Source organism: Peromyscus maniculatus, chromosome 7, assembly GCF_049852395.1.
Source record: "Peromyscus maniculatus bairdii isolate BWxNUB_F1_BW_parent chromosome 7, HU_Pman_BW_mat_3.1, whole genome shotgun sequence".
NCBI classification, from domain to species: Eukaryota; Metazoa; Chordata; class Mammalia; order Rodentia; family Cricetidae; genus Peromyscus; species Peromyscus maniculatus.
Genome location: NC_134858.1, coordinates 72,590,689 through 72,608,058, shown reverse-complemented (window position 1 = coordinate 72,608,058; position 17,370 = coordinate 72,590,689). Strand labels below are relative to the sequence as shown.

Sequence of the window (17,370 nt, the reverse complement as noted above, 5' to 3'; positions counted from 1 at the left end):
CTACTCAGCACTATTCCTTCTGATGGGGAATGGCTCTCAGCCATCCCATAAGGTCATAGGGAGACTATCAATCTTAATGCCTGGCCTCCTCAAGCCTCTGGGCAAGCATGAACTTGATCACTCATGGGATTGCCCCCACACTTCCAACAGGGTATTGTGAAAGGAACAGGCACATGACTCCAAGAAAGGGCAAGGAGAACTTCTCTATCAGGCTTTCTTCCCCTAGGCCCAGAGCTGTACAATCATGTGATCTGCAGATGCTACTCTGGTCACTCTTAAAACAGTTATCCTGAACATGAAAACATGAGAGTCAGTGACACAGTCTCAAAGATATACCTGAGCTGTAAATCAAGCCATACTTAAACTTTCAGGTCACACAAGTGAGTAAAATCCCTTTCTGGTTTTGAATAGGTTTTCTCTTACTTCCAACTAAATGAATTTTACAGGGCTAAAGTTCAGCTGTTTGGGGGGCACCCAGGCAGGGGGATCGGGTTCTCTTTCTGGTGCATGGGCAGGCTTCTGGGAATCCGGTGCCTGTGGTGTGACGCCTTGCACAGCCTTGGTGCAGTGGGAAGGGGCTTGGACCTGCCTAGGCTCAGTGTGCTGGGCTCTGCTGACTCCTCATGGGAGACCTCGATTTGGGGGATGTGGGGATGCGGGTGGCTTGGGAAAGAGGGCTGGGGGTTGGGAGGAGAGAGGAGGGGGAGTCTGTGGATAGCATGAGGAGTGAGTAGAAAATTTCTTAAAAAAGAAAAATAAAATAAGAGATGGTTCAGAGGTTAAGAGTGCTTACTGCTCTTGCAAGGGACCTAGGTTCAGTTCCCAGTACCTGAATCGGGTGGCTCACAATTACCTGTAACCCCAGTTCCAGATATCCTCTGACATCTGAGACTTGCACAAATGTTGTTCACATAAACTCATGCAGAGGTGTGTAGGCACACACACATATATAAATAAAAATGAATAAATATTTAAATTAGTTCTAGCTGGTTAACTGTTTAACTCTGTCAAAGAAAGTTTGGGGGTTGATAGTTTGGTGTGTTAGAAATACCATTCATGAGGTGAGATGTGGTGGTGTGCACCTTTAATCCCAGCACTTCGGAGGCAAAGGCAGGTGGATCTCTGTGAGTTCAAGGGCAGCCTGGTCTACAGAGCACGTTTTAGGACAGCTAGGGCTATATAGAGAAACCCTGTCTTGAAAAAAACAAAAACAAAAAAGAGAAAGAGAAAGAAAAAAGGAAGAAATATCATTCATGGACTATTCAGATGCTAACATATATACAGCAACTAGGCTGATATCATAACTTGAGGTACTCAATTACATAAACATAAATCTTAATATTTACAATAGGAATTCAATTAAAATGATACATTTATTTCAAGTTCTAATAAGCTAGCAGCTGCTAAACTGTTACAAATTTCTACTATGCTTTTTAATTAAAAAAATATTGTTACATTTATTTATTTGTGTGACTGTGTGCATGCCCATGCCACAGAGTGTACACAGAGGTCAGTGGACAACTTGAGGGACTCAGTTCTCTATTCTACCATGTAGGTCTTGGGGACTGAGTTTAGGTCGTCAGATCAGCAGCAAGGGCCCTTACCCACCAAACTACCTTGCTGGCCAAATTTCTATTATTCTTGATGTTTAATACTTCTCTGATTCTTGATGTTTCCAGATCAGCTGTATTTTTCAAGTTCTATCCCTCTTATATGCCTGGCTTCTTTTCTGGCCTCATCATTCTATTCCGAAATTTCTCTAGTTTTGGTATACATTTGTCAAGAAACTAATCAAAGCTGGGCATGGTAGCTCATATGTGTAATTCCAAAATTCAGGAGGTTGAGGCAGGAGGATTCCAATGAGTTTGAAGCCAGTGTAGGTGGAAAAGTTCCAGAGCAGTCTGGGTTGTAGAGTAAGACACACACACCCCTTAAAGAAAGGAAAGAAGGGAGGGAGGGAGGGAGGGAGGGAGGCAGGCAGGCAGGCAGGCAGGCAGGGAAAAAGCGTGTTCTTCATTGCTCCTCCAGGTTTCCCTTACTTTAAAAAGCTAAGATTTCAACAACAGGTCTGGGTGGCAACTCTTACTAGAGTTAGAACACTTTTGTAACCTTTGAGCCACTGGATAATATACAGAACCATCACAATTTAAGAGACAATGACACATTTCTAGAGCAATTCATGACCACTTTGCTTTGGTCAAGCAATTCAGAGAATTAGCCTGAGCAATTTTCCATCTGCAGTCCCTAGGAACAGCTTCCAGGGTCCTTATCCTAGCTCCTCTCCTTCTCATCCTCTAGGTAATCCTTCGCAGAAATGTCTCTCAGGTTTATTTCCTTCTTTAAACACGTTCTATGCTTACTTCAGTCCACCAGACCTCTGCAGTTCACATTTTGTTTCCTGAAACAGCTTTCTTTTTGGTCTCCCCAGCTCCCAGTTCTCCTCTCTACTCTTTATTACTCATCCTCTTCAAAATACCTTAGGATGTGTTTACTTCTTTTTGTTTTTCCTTTTGGTTTCTCGAGCCAGGGTTTCTCTGTGTAACAGCCCTGGCTGTCCTGGAACTCCCTTTGTAGATCAGGCTGGCCTTGAACTCACAGAGATTTGCCTGCCTCTGCCTCCCGAGTGCTGGGATTAAAGGTGTGCGCCATCATGCCCAGCAAATGTTTACTTCTTTAGCTGCCTTTTTATAATTTGCTTTTTATTTTTTCTCAGATTAGGGTGTTGTTACATAGCTCAAGTCATCCTTGAATTTATGGTAATCCCTTGCCTTCCAAGTGCTATGATTACAGAAGTGCATCACTACGCCTGATGCACGCCATTCTATTTTCTTCTTCTTCTTCTTCTTCTTCTTCTTCTTCTTCTTCTTCTTCTTCTTCTTCTTCTCCTCCTCCTCCTCCTCCTCCTCCTCCTCCTCCTCCTCCTCCTCCTCCTCCTTCTTCTTTTTTGTGGTTTGCAGTTCTGGCTGTACTGGAACTTGCTTTATAGCCCAGGCTAGGCTTGAACTAGCAGAGATACACCTGCCCCTGCCTTCTGAATGCTGGGATTAAAGGCATGGGACACCACTGCCCGACTATAGTTTTCAATCTATACCTCCTCCTGTTCAAGTATTCATTCACTCATTTATTTAACAAATGAGAGCTAAAATAGCATCTCAAGGAGCTTATAGTACTATGACAATGGTAACACACACATACACAACTATATAGTAAGATGGAAATGGATCCAGGTCACTGAGACATAGAAAAAAGAAGATGCTAACAGTGGTTTGGAATCTTAACAGCTGGATGTCAAATGGGACCAGAATTGGTAAAGAAGTAAAATATAAGATCCAAGGGAAAGGACGCTGAGGTTCCTAACCTGTGCAACTAGATGAGCAGTGCCATTAACAAGCCTAGGGACATGTGAAGGAAAAAGACACACAGGGAGCGTGACTGAAGGGTGTACTTGCCAAACTCCAGATCAGAGCAAATGATCAAATAATGGATTTCAACACCGAAATATTAGAACTCCAGGAATGGTGATTTGAGAGGACGATGCTATTGAATATCTAACTGAACTACACCATACACACACACACACACACACACACACACACACACACACACACACGTTACATGGCATGAGTATGTATGTAAGAAAATGTGGAAAAGGCAAATTTGGCAGCAAACATGCAATCTACTGCCCTACAAAGCTGTCTTCCTCTGGGAAAGTTTTATGGCTTTGAAGTATCCATCTGATTTTTTTTCCTTTCTTACAATACTTAGCATCTTCATGTATCACAGGGACTTCTACCCAAACAGCTTTAGGTACCTTTGTCCATTGCATAACACCCATGTGCTATCAATGGTCTATATGGCTGATCAATATGCAATTAATTAGATTGCTGCAGATGATCCTTCCAGGTCTTACTGATAAACTTGGTTCCACAATGCTAAACCTCTGAAGTTATTAAAAGCATCATTAGATGAGGCTGCCACATAGACATCCACTGGCAAGTCAGGACTAACAACTCTCTTCAGAGCAATAACAACAGTTGCCTGGTAGACCTAACTAAAATCACACAACCCCGTGAATATACTAAAACTACTGACCCGGATAGCTTATATTGGTGAATTGTACAGTATAGAATAACTCAACAATGCTGTAAATTTAAAAAATTCAACAGCTCCTTAGCAACCCTCTCTGAAAAAAAAATCAACAAATATGTTTTAACCCAAATGTCAGTCTTAAGAAACATTATATCCAGGCACTAAGTTATTGTTCTTAAATATTTAAACTTGTGGAAATTTTTATGAAATGGAAACCCTGCTAAGTTGTGATGATAAAACCATTATCGTTCTGACTTAAGAAAACAAATTGAACAGCCCCATGCCCTTCAGTGTAAAAGGAGCTGATATGTATCACACATCAAAATCTGCCTTAAAGTCTGATGACAACTTTTAAAAGGGCACTTTTCAGATTTAATCACAATGCTGAATATCGTAATTACGGCATGTCAGTAACATGTTTTTCCTTGTAATCTATCTACAACTTCCTTCTCTATAATCCTCTGCAAGGAAAAGATACTTGTGTTTGCCACTGACATTTCTTCTATTGGCTACCTTCTTTCTCCTAATAGTCACTACTCCATTCTCTAAAATCACTCCAACCTTTGCCATAGCCCTATCTCCTGCTAACACATCTGCCTCTGGTGTTAAGGAAACAGCAGGTGATTTGTGCCCTTGAAGAATCAAAGTGGGTCAAGAATGTGAGAAGCCGACTGTGAGCCCTATGAGGGAAAGTGGACTTGTCTGCTGTTGGAAACTCCACACATCAGGCAGAGTATTTGGTATACAGGGTCCTCAATAAATATCCCTGCCTGTCATTAAACTAAGGCCCATTCAGAGAACTGGCCCACAAACAAGTATGGAACCAGGCTATTCTTAGGTATATGTGAATTTAGGAGAAAGCCCCTTAATTCTCATCTTCAGTTTCAGTGACTAAATCAGTCTGTATCTAGGAGGATTAAAAGGTGAATTATATTACCCATAAAGCTGTGACGGAAACTCAAAACCTTATTTAAAAATGGCAACACCTTTCCCATTTTTTTCCTACAAATTTATCTTTTGAGCACAAAAGCAGATCCAGAAGCCCAACAACTTACCACCCAATTTCTCCTCATCAGGCTACAATTAGGTTCAAGATGGGACTGATGGCTGGGCCTTGTAAGGGGCCAGACAGGGCAGAACAATGTAACTAAGCAATGTTTACAGACTGACAACTCTTCACACCAACAAAACTGATACTTGTATCTACCTCACATGTTAATTGTAAGGATTAAATGAGTTAATATTTGCAAAACACTTATAATTGTACTATATAAGTTAATAAGGTAACTTTCAATGTTTCTAATGATAGTCACTCATATCTTAGATACCTACCATGCCTAAAGAAATTACTAGGTTTAGAAAAACATTCTAATCGTACACTTCTTAAATCTAGGGCTAAGAAAGAAAGAAGTCCCAGGTTCATGCAAGCTCCTCATTTCATGGCTGGAAGAAATTAATCAGATAACTCATATTTGTAGAAAAAGGTTGTAGGTCACAGAAAGCTTTCACAACTAGTATTAAATTTGGTCCTCAAAGCCAGGCGGGCGGCGGTACACCCCTTTAATCCCAGCTCTCGGGAGGCAGAGGCAGGCAAATCTCTGAGTTCGAGGCCAGCCTGGTCTACAGAGCGAGTTCTAAGACAGCCAGAGAAACACAGAGAACCTCTGCCTCAAAAAAACAAAATAAAATAAAATAGATCCTCACAACAGCTTGTAAGGAATGCAGGACAAGTATAATTAACTCTATTTACATATAAGAAAGCTGAACCAGAGAGAGGGCACACAAGGTCACACAGTTGGTGAAAAGGTCTCGACCAGATGCAGGTATCTGGATGCCCCATCCAGAGTTCTTTCCTCGAGGCTGAAACTTGGATTCAGGGCTTATTGGAGTCATGTGTGCAAGCAATGATTTCAAAATGCTCAAGAAGAGTCCAGAGAGCTGGGGCTATGAATATATACCTTATATATATATATATATGCTTGAGGCCCTACATTCAATCTCCAGTGCCAGAGAGGAAGACAAAGACAGAAACAGAGAGAGAGAAGAAGAGAGATTCTGGCAAATTTTTGAAAATGTGTACTTGAAAAGTTAAGGCAATTCTGTTGAGTGGAATTAGAGATCATTAATAATCAATAGCTGGCAAAACACCTATTGAAACCATAATAAAAGAGACCACGATTGCATACACCACACATTGGCCAACACAGATTTTCTGAAGTCTCTCCAAAATACGCCATTCAGAGAGAGATTACCAGACTCAGAGAATATGGGCGTCGGTTTAAGACCTTTCGAAAAGACTGCCACTTCCCCTAAACGAAGACCAAAAGGAAAGGGCTCTCCGGAAAGGAGGGTGAGGACGCGGAGCTAACGAGGCTCTCGGGGATAACGCGCAGGTTGCAAACTCCCAGCCACCAACGAGCCTGAGAATAAGCTCGCCATCGCCAGGCTGCATCTTCCCAAAGCCTCCGCACCCCAGGGCAATGGCAAGAACCCTGCAGCTAAAGGTGAAAGCGGACTGGCCATATCTGCAGAATCCGAAATAATCTCCCCGGGAGAGGCTGCCTGGCGCATACCGGCACAGGACGTTATTTTAAGCGCGCGTCCCCGGAGAGCTGCCCGAGCATCTGCCCAAGAGCATCCCACCCGAAATGGGCCCAGGAAGCAGAGCAGGGAGGTGCAGCGGGGTTGGGAGGTGCAGCCGGGCTGGGAGGTGCAACCGGGCAGGGAGGTGCAGTCTGGCGGAACCCGGAGGTCCCACCACCACCACCACCGGCCCCGGAGCGCGCGACCCCTCCCCAGGGCGCGGCCCCGCGCGGCGCGCGCGCGTTACCTTGGTGTAGAGCTCGGACGCGGCCATGGTGGGCCCGGCGCCGACGCCCCCCGCCTGGGCGGAGGCCGCAGCTCGCGTGGCAGCCGCCCGCGCGGGTGAAGCGGCAGCGGGCGGGCGGGGAGCAGAGGAAGGGCCGGGCCGGGCAGGGCGGGCCGCGCTGGCGGGCGGGGACCGGGGCGGGGCGGGGCTCGTCAGGCGCTAGCGGCGGGCGGGCGGGAGTCTGCCGGTCATCACCCGCGGGCTCGCCGCGGGAGTCCGGCGCGCGTGCCCGGGGGACTCGGTGGAGGGAGCAGCCAAGGGCCGCCTCAGTCTCCCCAGCCGCCCCCGTCTCCACCGCCCTTGAGCAGCCTCGCGTCTTCAGCCCCCTCGCTTCCTCGGTTGCCCAGGCTGTTTCGCCTCCTCGGAGGTCTCCTGAGAGGCCGGGTCCCCGGAGTCTCCTCGGTCTCCTCGGCGGCCCCCCGATGCAGCCGCCGCCGCCGCCGCTGCCGCCGCCGCCGCCGCCCTGTGCATTGTGGGAGCGGGAGGAGGCTGCGCTCGAGCGCGGCCACGGCGACTGCTCCCGGCTCTCTCGGGCTCACGCTGCCTCCCATCGGCGGCGGGCACCGAGCATCATCCACCCACGCGGCTGACATCCCAAACCTGCCTCGGCAGAGTCCCCAGGGTCCGCGAACGTGGGGCGCGGCGGGAGCGCGACCCGCGCCAGGGGCTGCGGTGGCAGGGGCTGCTAAGAGTGTCCGCGTGGACGCGGGAGCCTGAAGGATGCTCCGGGGAGGATTTAGGGTAGGGTAGGGCAGGGTTCGTGGAAGGCCTCTCCATAAGGTGGGACTCTAGAAGAGCCTTGCTCACTGCAGGCAGGGCTGGGAAGCTGAACCTTGCACCACCGGAATTTGGGTTGAAGGATGGATGCCCAGAGTCACTCTGAACTTGGGTCTGCAGCAGGGTCGCATGGTGATGCAAGAACACCCAGAAACGCTAATGAACCTGAAAACAAGATGGCCCTGGGGAACGGCCACCTTCGACCTGTGTGTTTGCATGGGTTCGCCAACCTTTCAGAACAAGACTCCTTCGCTCTGCTGATCTCTTCGGCTCGGTGGTACTACCTGATGCTGATCCTGAAGTCACCTGGAAGAGGCAGCTGACTGAGAGAAACTCAAGTACTTGCAATCTTGACTCATTCTACTCGGTGCCCTTGCGCAAGCACGAGAATGTGGTCTTTTTGTCCCAACCTTCCATGTTCTCTCCACCCACACTTTCACACGCACTTGGAATAGTCTTTTTAAATTCCAGCCTTTTGGGGTGCCCATCTTATTTCTTTAAACCGTAAGTGGTAGCCAGTGCCTGTCATAGGAAACGGGGACCAGATTTAGTTTGGTTCGTTGGTTTTTGAGACAGGTCTAAGTAACCCAGGCTGGCATCGAACTCTCCTCCTTCTGCCTCTGCCTTGCAAGCGCTGAAATTTTAGAGGTGTGATTCTGAGCCCAGTCCAATCAAGGTCAGTGCACAAGGCTGGCTCCCTGGCTGTGTCTGAGCTTGAGGAATGACTGTTTGAAGGTAGACTGTTCACGAAGGGAAGGCAGAGCAAGTCTTCAGTTTCTATAAATCCACTTTCTCCCCCATTTGCTCACTACCCCACAGTTTCTTTAGAATGCCAGAGAGAATGGCCACAGATTCCTGCCCTGAAATCGTGTCACTTTGATGTTTCTGGATTCCATCCTTTCTTTGTCCAGCTGTGAAAAGAGACAAAATGCGCTTTTGAGCAGCAGACCATACAAAACATAGAGTTGAGAATTAGGAGACTTAGCTCCTGTCTCTTATACTTCCTTTGTGCCTGTACAAGGTGTCTGTTTTCTTACCCTCCCAATAATACTACCTGTCAAAACTGTTGAGATATACTGAGTATGATGGAGGAAAACAAACACACCCAAAACAAAACCCTGAGAATTCTTATAAAAGTGATTTGTTTTACATGAACAAAACGAAAATTGGAATGATAATTTTCAGACACATGCATTCAACCACCCAGATGTTTGAGGCCATAGTAAGAGAACCAGATGAGGAATAGGAGAAAGGTTTTCTCTTTTGGTGGTGATGTGGGTAATGTCTCTTTATGGAGCTGGGACTGGCCTGGGACCATCTTACCTCTCCCTCCTGAGTACTAGGAGTGCTAGAATTACAGATGCATGCCACCATATACAGTTGGAAAATGGGTCTCTGACCACTAATCTCTTGCTTCATTCAGGAAAAGAACAGACTTTAAACAAAACACACACAATCAGCAATGGGCATTCTGATGGACGGACTCTTCTGTCTTATACATATGCATCTATACACACACACACACACACACATCAAGGCACTCTGTCATGAGTAAGGTCTGGAAACCAGGAGTAGGGTCCACACTCCAGAATTAGCTATAAGGTATTGTGTATTTTATTGTAAATTGATAAAAATTTTCAGCTATTGCTTTATAAGTTAACATTTTCTTGTGGGCTGTTTTCAAATGAAAACACTGTCCAACTTTAAATGAAAAACAAAGCCTTTCCTCCACAGTTCAGGTGCCCCTTGACTTTCCATTTTTAACTTAAATGAGTCATATCCTGACAAACCCATTATAAATTAGAAATACTGTTAATTTGAAATGCACTTAATGCACCTAATCTACTGAACAGCAGCAGCATAGCTTAGCCTCATCTAACTTGAACCTGCTCAGCACACTTAAATTAGCCTATTGTTGGGCAAAGTCATCTAACAAAAAGACAGCTAATGATAGTGGTGAAGATCTTAGGTAATTCATTGCATACTTGTGGAAAAATGATGGCAACTCTATTGTAGGTATCAGTCATTTACTTTGTTTGGTGAGAGCATGGCTGATTGGAAGCCACAGCTTACAAATGCTCAGCAACATAAAGCAGTATCTTCCTAAATGCCACTAGGTCAAAAAAAGAATAAAATTCAAAAATTCAGGGCTAGAGGTTCAGTGGTTAAGAACATTTGCTGCAGCCAGGTGGTGGTGGCATTCGCCTTTAATCCCAGCACTCGGGAGGCAGAGACAGGTGGATCTCAGTGAGTTTGAGGCCAGTATGGGCTACAGAGTGAGTTCCAGGAAAGGTGCAAAGCTACACAGAGAAACCGTGTCTCGAAAAAACAAAAAACAAAACAAAACAAAAAACCAGAACATTGGCTGCTAATTCAGTTCATGTGGATTCAATATCCAGCACCCAAATGTTGGCTCACAACTGTCTGTGACTCCAGTTCTAGGGAATCTGACACCCTCTTCTGGCCTCCATGGGTACTAGGCACACAGGCACACATAAATGCAGGTAAAATACACATACACATAAAATAACTTTCTAAGTATGAAAACTTTTCCAAAAATTTAAGATTGGGTTTGTAGCAAGTGTTACAGCACTTGCCAAGCATGTATGAGGCCCTGGGATCCACTCCAGTACCACCAAAGAAAGAGATTGGGAGAAAGAGGAGTACATTTTCTACCAAATATGTGCCACTTTCATACCAATGTAAAGTCAAAAAATTGTAAATTGAACTATTGCAAGTCAAAAACTGTAGATGGACTTTTCTTTCCCACCCACTAGTTCCCAAATAACCGACGCGGAGATTCAATGCTGGGTCAATAGCTCAGACGTATTACTAGCTAAGTCTTACATTTACATTAACCCATATATCTTATCTATGCTTTGCCATGTGCCTTGGTACCTTTTCTCAGTATGGCATGCCCATGTTGTTTCTCTCTGTGTCTGCTTGTGATTTCAGACTCTGCCCTTTTCCTTCCCAGCATTCTCAGTTTGGCTCTCCTGCCTAAACTTATCCTGTTCACTATTGGCCAGTCAGCTTCTTTATTAAACCAATCACAGTGACATAGATTCACACAGTGTAAAGGAATATTCCACAAAGGAATATATACATAGATATACATTATATATATATATATATATATTCATAAATGCTACTTTTATTAATGACTGTTCAGAGCTAGAGTGTACCAGACATTATTCTACATGTCCAGGATTCGTGGGAAAATTCTATGACCTCATGGGCTTTCATTCTTGTTGGGGAGACAAATAGAAAGTTAGAAGGTGTTAAGTGTATTTATTCATTTGCTAGAGTAACCTAAGTGCTACAAAATATGCTTCAGTGGTGGAAATGTATCATCTCAGCTCTAGAACTGGAAATCCCAGAACAAGGTCTCTGCATGTGGGTCATTCTGAGGACTGTAAGGGACAATGTGTCCCATGTGTTTTTCCTGGCTTCTGGTGTTTTGTTCACAAACATTTTTTCCCTTTTTCTTTTTTTAGACCTAGAGTCTCTTTATATAGCAAGGCTGTCCTGGAACTCATCCTCGGACCTCAGCCTCCCAGTGCCGGGATTACAAGAGTGTGCCACTACACCCAACGTTTTCACATCTTGACATTGATACCATACTCCATCTTTGTCTTCATCTTCATGTGGCATTCTCCCACGGTGCATACATGTCTCTATATCCAAATGTCCCCCTTTTACAAGGACACTGGCATATTGAATTGAATGCTACTTTATGACTTTGGCTCAATTTGGTTGCCTGCAAAAGAAGGTGTCTCCAAATACGATCATATCTGTGTAGGTTCAGGGGTTGGGTAGGACATCAACACCTTTTGAATGGACACAATTCAACCCGTATCAGTATACACTGGAGAAAAACTGAGCAGAGAGGGTGAGAGAAGAAAGAGTATGGGGAGACCAGAAACTTACAATAGAGCACACATTGCAGTATTCAAAACATTTTCAAAATGAGGACTCATTATATTTTGGCAGTTAACATAATAAAAACACAAAAATGAATTTTCACTGGCTTGTGGGGAGCTCACTGCAAGAGCTGGTTACAGGGGTAAGAAAGGGACAGACTACAACACTGTCTTATAAATTAATAGTTGTAGTGCTATAGGCCTGGCCTAAGTCTGGAGGCAAAAACAAAGCACTAGTTCCTAGTTGTTGAAATTAGTCAGTGTTCATATCTATTCTAATTTTTAAATGTTTCTAAAGACTGGATACTGGGCATAGGTGAAATTTGGGTGAATGAAAAAGTCCTGATGTATGGGAGGCCTTTTCAGATTGAAGGACAGACAGAAGAACAGCCTGAAGGAATGAAACACTGATATATATATATATATATATATATATATATATATATATATATATATATATATATATATATATAAACTTCCTAGCTCTCAGGAGGCAGAGGCAGGAAAATCACTGCAAGGTCAAGGCCAGCTCGGGCTTCATTATTTGACCCTGCCTGAAAAAGTAGAATAGTTAAACCATAAGTTAATTTCAGTCTACAACTATTATTAGATTAAAAATTAGAAAAAAGGTCTAAGATTTTAAACAGATAGTGATTAATGTTGAAGCAGGTATAAATGCTAGTTACTGTGGTGTGGTCATAACAGATTATCTACTAGTTAAAATGAAAAAAGAAGCTGGGCATGGTGGTGTATGCCTGCAATCCCAGCACTCTGTAGAGATGGAGGCAAGAGGATCAGAAGTTCAAAGTTATGCTCAACTACAGAGCTTCAGAAGACACCAACTCCGTGGATACCTTGCTCTCAGGCTTCCAGCTTTCAGAAATGATAAGATTAATTTCTGTTATTTAGGCCACCTGTCAGTGGTCCTTTGTTATGGCAGACCCAACCAACTAATAAAATATCCCCATTTCCATATGGTATGCAGCTCCACATCCTCAATTCTTCTGTATCGATAATCAGAATTCTTCTGACTAGGAGACAACTCATCCCCCATACACTGCTTCATTAGATTACTTACTTTGGAGGGGTTCTTTTGGGAGGTGGGTTACAGGGCCTCACTCAGTGGCTCTAGATGGCTGAGAAGTCATGATCCTCCTGCTTCTTCCTCCCGAGTGCTGGGCAATGGGTATGTTTCACCACCCCTGGCACAGTGATTTCTTTGTGCCAGCATGAGCTCATGAATTTCATTTTATACTTTGGATTTTAATAAGGTGCCAACTTCTTTATTCAGTTGTCCCCTTTGTCCTTGATATACCTCCACTGTGGCGATTGGTTTGGTTGTTTCTGTAGCATTTCCTTACTTTTGAGCACACTTTTCGGGCTCATCTTGTACTTATCTCCTCCTCCATTTCTCCAAGATATCTGGCCTCCCTTTATTCAAGACTTAGTGGCTTTCTTGCTGCTGGGGTATTTAACTTCTAGACTCCTAGGTGCTACGGCAAAAAGAAATAAGTATGCATACTAATTGGTGCATGTATAGTAGCCTATAAGTATCTTTAAATGTAGCTACCTGCATCTATGTTAATCCAACCGTAAGTTCACATTGTGTGAAGTTCTCAATTTATTACTACATGGATGATCCTAACCAATGTCTTCCTTTTTATAACTCCCATTCAAACAGTAAGAAGCCCATATGTCTTAGTTAGCGTTTCTATTACTGTGAAGAGACACCATGACTATGGCAATTCTTTTTTTTTTTTTTTTTTTTTTTTTTTTGGTTTTTCGAGACAGGGTTTCTCTGTGTAGCTTTGCGCCTTTCCTGGGACTCACTTGGTAGCCCAGGCTGGCCTCGAACTCACAGAGATCCGCCTGGCTCTGCCTCCCGAGTGCTGGGATTAAAGGCGTGCGCCGCCGCCGCCGCCGCCGCCGCCGCCGCCGCCGCCGCCGCCGCCGCCGCCGCTGCCGCCGCCGCCGCCACCACCCGGCCTACTATGGCAATTCTTATAAAGGAAAATATTTAATTGGGGTGGCTCACTTACAGTTTCAGAGGTTCAGACCATTGTCATCATGGCAGCAAACATGGCGGCATGCAGGCAGACATGGCGCTGGCGTAGTAGCTGAGAGCCCTACATCTTGCAGACAACAGAAGTTGACTGAGACTCTGGGCGCTATCCTGAGCACAGGAAACCTCAAAGCTGCCCCCCACAGTGACACACTTCCTCCAAGGCCATACCCACTCCAACAAGGCCACACCTCCTAATAGTGCCACTTCTTATGAGATTATGGAAGGTCAATGACATTCAAACCCATACTTCTTTTGTTTATAGAGAGCCTCCCTTTTAGCCTAGATGATCTTCAAACATTCATAGCAATGTTCATGTCACCTGCCTCCTGTTAAGATTATAGGCATTCACTACCATATTCAACTTGTAAGCCCTTTTTTAATTTCTAAAATTACATTTGCTTATTTATTTATAGGTACATGTGGAGGTCAGAGGGCAGTTTGTGAGAATTGGGTCTCTCTTTCCATCATGTGGGTCCTTGGGATGGAATTCAGGTCATTGGCAACAAACATCTTTACCTGCTGAGCCATTTTACCAGCCCCCATAACTAACTCTCTCACTAACTCTCTCTCTCTCTCTCTCTCTCTCTCTCTCTCTCTCTCTCTCTCTCCTCTCCCTCCCTCCCTCCCTCTCACTCATTCTCTCCCTCCTCTCTCTCTGGAAAACTTTTATGTATATTGTTGTTAAGAGGTTCAAATAAGGTAAGTGGAAATGTCTACTGGAGAGCTGGGTATGGCAGTGTGTGCTTATAATCTGAGCATGATGGAGATAAGAAATGATAAGGAGTTGGAGGCCAGCCTGAGCTGCATGGGAACCTGGGAGGGGTGGACAAAAAGAGTTGAAGCCTGGGTATGTAGTTCATTTGGTAGAATGCATACCTAGCATTCTTGAAGCTCTGGGTTTGATTCCCAGTACTATGTGTAAACTGGCTATGGTGGTGTGGTGTGACTGAAATTACAATTACAAAATAATTATAATTATTTTGTTCTTGATTGTTTGGTTGGAATGGTTTGTTGGAGACAAGATCTCTTGTAGTCTAGACTGGCCTCAAGCTCTCTATATAGATAGAGATGGTCTTGAACTCCTGATCCTCTTGTCTCCACCTCCTAAATGTTGAGATTCTAGGTGTATGCCTCCATCACTAGCTTCAACTATTATCACCTGATGGACAGCATTGCTGTACTGTACTGTGAAAACACATCCGCACAAGACTTTGAAGCTACCTAGAACTTCTGTTTGCCATGTGCACAGCAAGAGAGTTGGGCAACTTCGGGACCAGGCAGTGGTCACACCCAGGTCAGGCTCCTGGCTTTTGTTTGACTGTGGCTAGGGCAGCAGAGAGGCACAGCAGCACTTCCCACTAAGCAGCACTGCTGAAACACATTCGCGGGGCTGTTCCTAGGTGGACATCGTGCCGGGGCCTCCATCCTTCCTGTTTTGTAAGTCATCTGATATACAGCGCTTGATAAATCCTATTTACAGCTTTAAATGAGGAATTTTATACTTTTGATTAAGAACTGTGACCATTTACAGGGATACAGCAAAACTGAATGGAAGTGGCTACACTCTCAAGAGTACAGTTTCTTTCAGAAAAACATTTATGAGGTACTCACTATGGCCAGGCATTGGGCCAAGTGCTAGGGCAAATAATAACAATCACTCTGACTTTAAGGAGGCCCATGGAGGGAAGTTTCTTCAGTGCACTGTGATGAAGTGGTAAAACAATGTTATGTGGAAAGTGAGTGTGTCTCCGGATGAAAGAATGAACTTGGTGTGGGGCGTGTGAGCGCGCGCGCACACACACACACACACACACACACACACACACAATCTTAAAAATATTTGAGTCCATGTATAATAAATGTTTCTCTAACTTGTCTTTCTTAGCTGGAGTATCTCTTCTTACACTTACTGTAGCAGTTAACTGATCTGTAGGGAACTGTTCTCCTGCCCCAACTGTTGAAGGCAAATAACGAACTCATTTATCAATAACAGGGAAGGCCTTATATACCCTCCTCCCAGCACCCTGTCTGTGTGGTCACCCCTCATTGAGTGGGCACGATCAGGAGCTCTGACAGCGATTGTTGCTAGGCCCTCAGGCAGACTCCAGGTTGGCTCATAAGGAGTACTTTATGTGCATGCCTTGGCAACTGGTCTGAGCCAATTTCCTTGACCCTAATGGGCCTGTCCTACTACAGTCCTGAAACTCACTTTATAGATCAGGCTGGCCTGCCTCTGATAAACAGTGTACACCACCACCACCCAGCTTTCTCTCTGCTTAACTGAATACAATGTGAGCAGCTATCTCAAGCTCTTGCTAATGTGACTTACAATGATTTCGTGGAACCTGGAATTGTGAGCTAGAATAAATGCTTTCTTCTCTAACTGCTTTTGTCAAGGTCTTTTATCAATACAGCAATAGGAAACAAAACTAGGGCAGTTTCTTGTTGCTGTGACATAACACCCAAGGAAATAATTAAGAGTTAGATTTGCTTTGCTTCATGGTTTCAGAAATTTCAGTGCTGGATTACTTCACTCCACTATAGGGTTTTTTGTTTGGGGCAGTAATGTTAATTAAACTCAGGGCCTCGTGCCTGCTAGGCAAGGGCTCTACCATTTCAGCACCAGGCATGGTATCCTTGATGAGTGTCTCAAGCCCAATAGAGATATTGGTTACCAACAAGGTATACGTGCCACCACTGCATCCGTAGGGTCCCACCCCCCTCCCTTACTTTTGGGTCTGAGTATGGTGAAGCAAACAGTGGTGAAAAGCATGTTCATGGAGCAGTGGCCCACCTCCATGGCAGACAAGAAGAGACCTAGAACCAGTCTCCCAAACCATGTCCTCAGGAACCCAGTCTCTATAAGGACGCATTGTATTCCACCTCCTCACAAGTCTACTGGATTATGAATCCATCAGTCAATTAAATAAGAGCTCATAACCCCAAGACCCTCCTCTGAATACTGCATTCTGTAACATTCCACACCCAAACTCTAGAAGCTACATGAAATTCACATTTTTAAAATCACTGTGTTGCCAGGGGGATGGATATTCAACTACTCAGGATGCTTAAGTGTATTACTTGAGCCCAAGACTGAAGAAAGGCCTGGGCAACAAAACAAGATCTAAGAAAACCACTGTGGCTCCCACAGCAATGAATGTGGAAGGTCGAGGTAGGATGGCAGAGAGCACGAAAGGTTGGCAGCTACAGCAGTGGTGCCAGACATGCTGGCTCATACCTGTAATCCCAACACTCAGAGGCCAAGCAGGAGGACTGCCCTGAGTCTGAATGAAGCCTAGAGTAAGTTTGAAGCCAGCCTAGGTTAGACATCCTGCCTCAAAAAATAAAACAAAAAACATTAGTGGTTTGGTTATGGTACAATAAAGGGTTTATGGGTGTTGGTCACTACTTCCCCCAAGGGGGGGAATGAGGATAACTTCAGAGCTCTTAAATGCCTGAGTTGGTGAAATCATGGAGGTATTTAGAGTATGAGTGTAGAGAGGACCAAATTTAAGAAAAAACAAGCTGCTTACATGCTGTTTTCAACCAACCTTCCTTACATAAGCTCACCTTTCTCCAACTCCTTGTTTTTGTGAGAATGAAGTGTCCTTCACCTTTAATGCACTTTTTTCTTCCTTCTACCTACC

General features: G+C 44.6%; 1 protein-coding gene across 4 annotated transcripts in view; it reads right to left on the bottom strand.

Moving 5' to 3' along the window:
- Positions 1-7,110, bottom strand: part of Myo5a (myosin VA) — a 150,166-nt gene extending 143,056 nt beyond the window's left edge. For 3 of the 4 annotated variants that reach the window (XM_015992581.3, XM_015992582.3, XM_076576696.1), the window contains exon 1: positions 6,920-7,087. In XM_015992581.3, coding sequence (XP_015848067.1) covers positions 6,920-6,946 — 27 coding nt within the window. In that variant the 5' untranslated portion in view covers positions 6,947-7,087. Of the gene's footprint in view, positions 1-6,919 lie in introns of all 4 variants that reach the window. The other variant, XM_015992578.3, reaches the window with a different exon arrangement.
- Between the last annotated feature and the right edge of the window lie 10,260 nt (positions 7,111-17,370).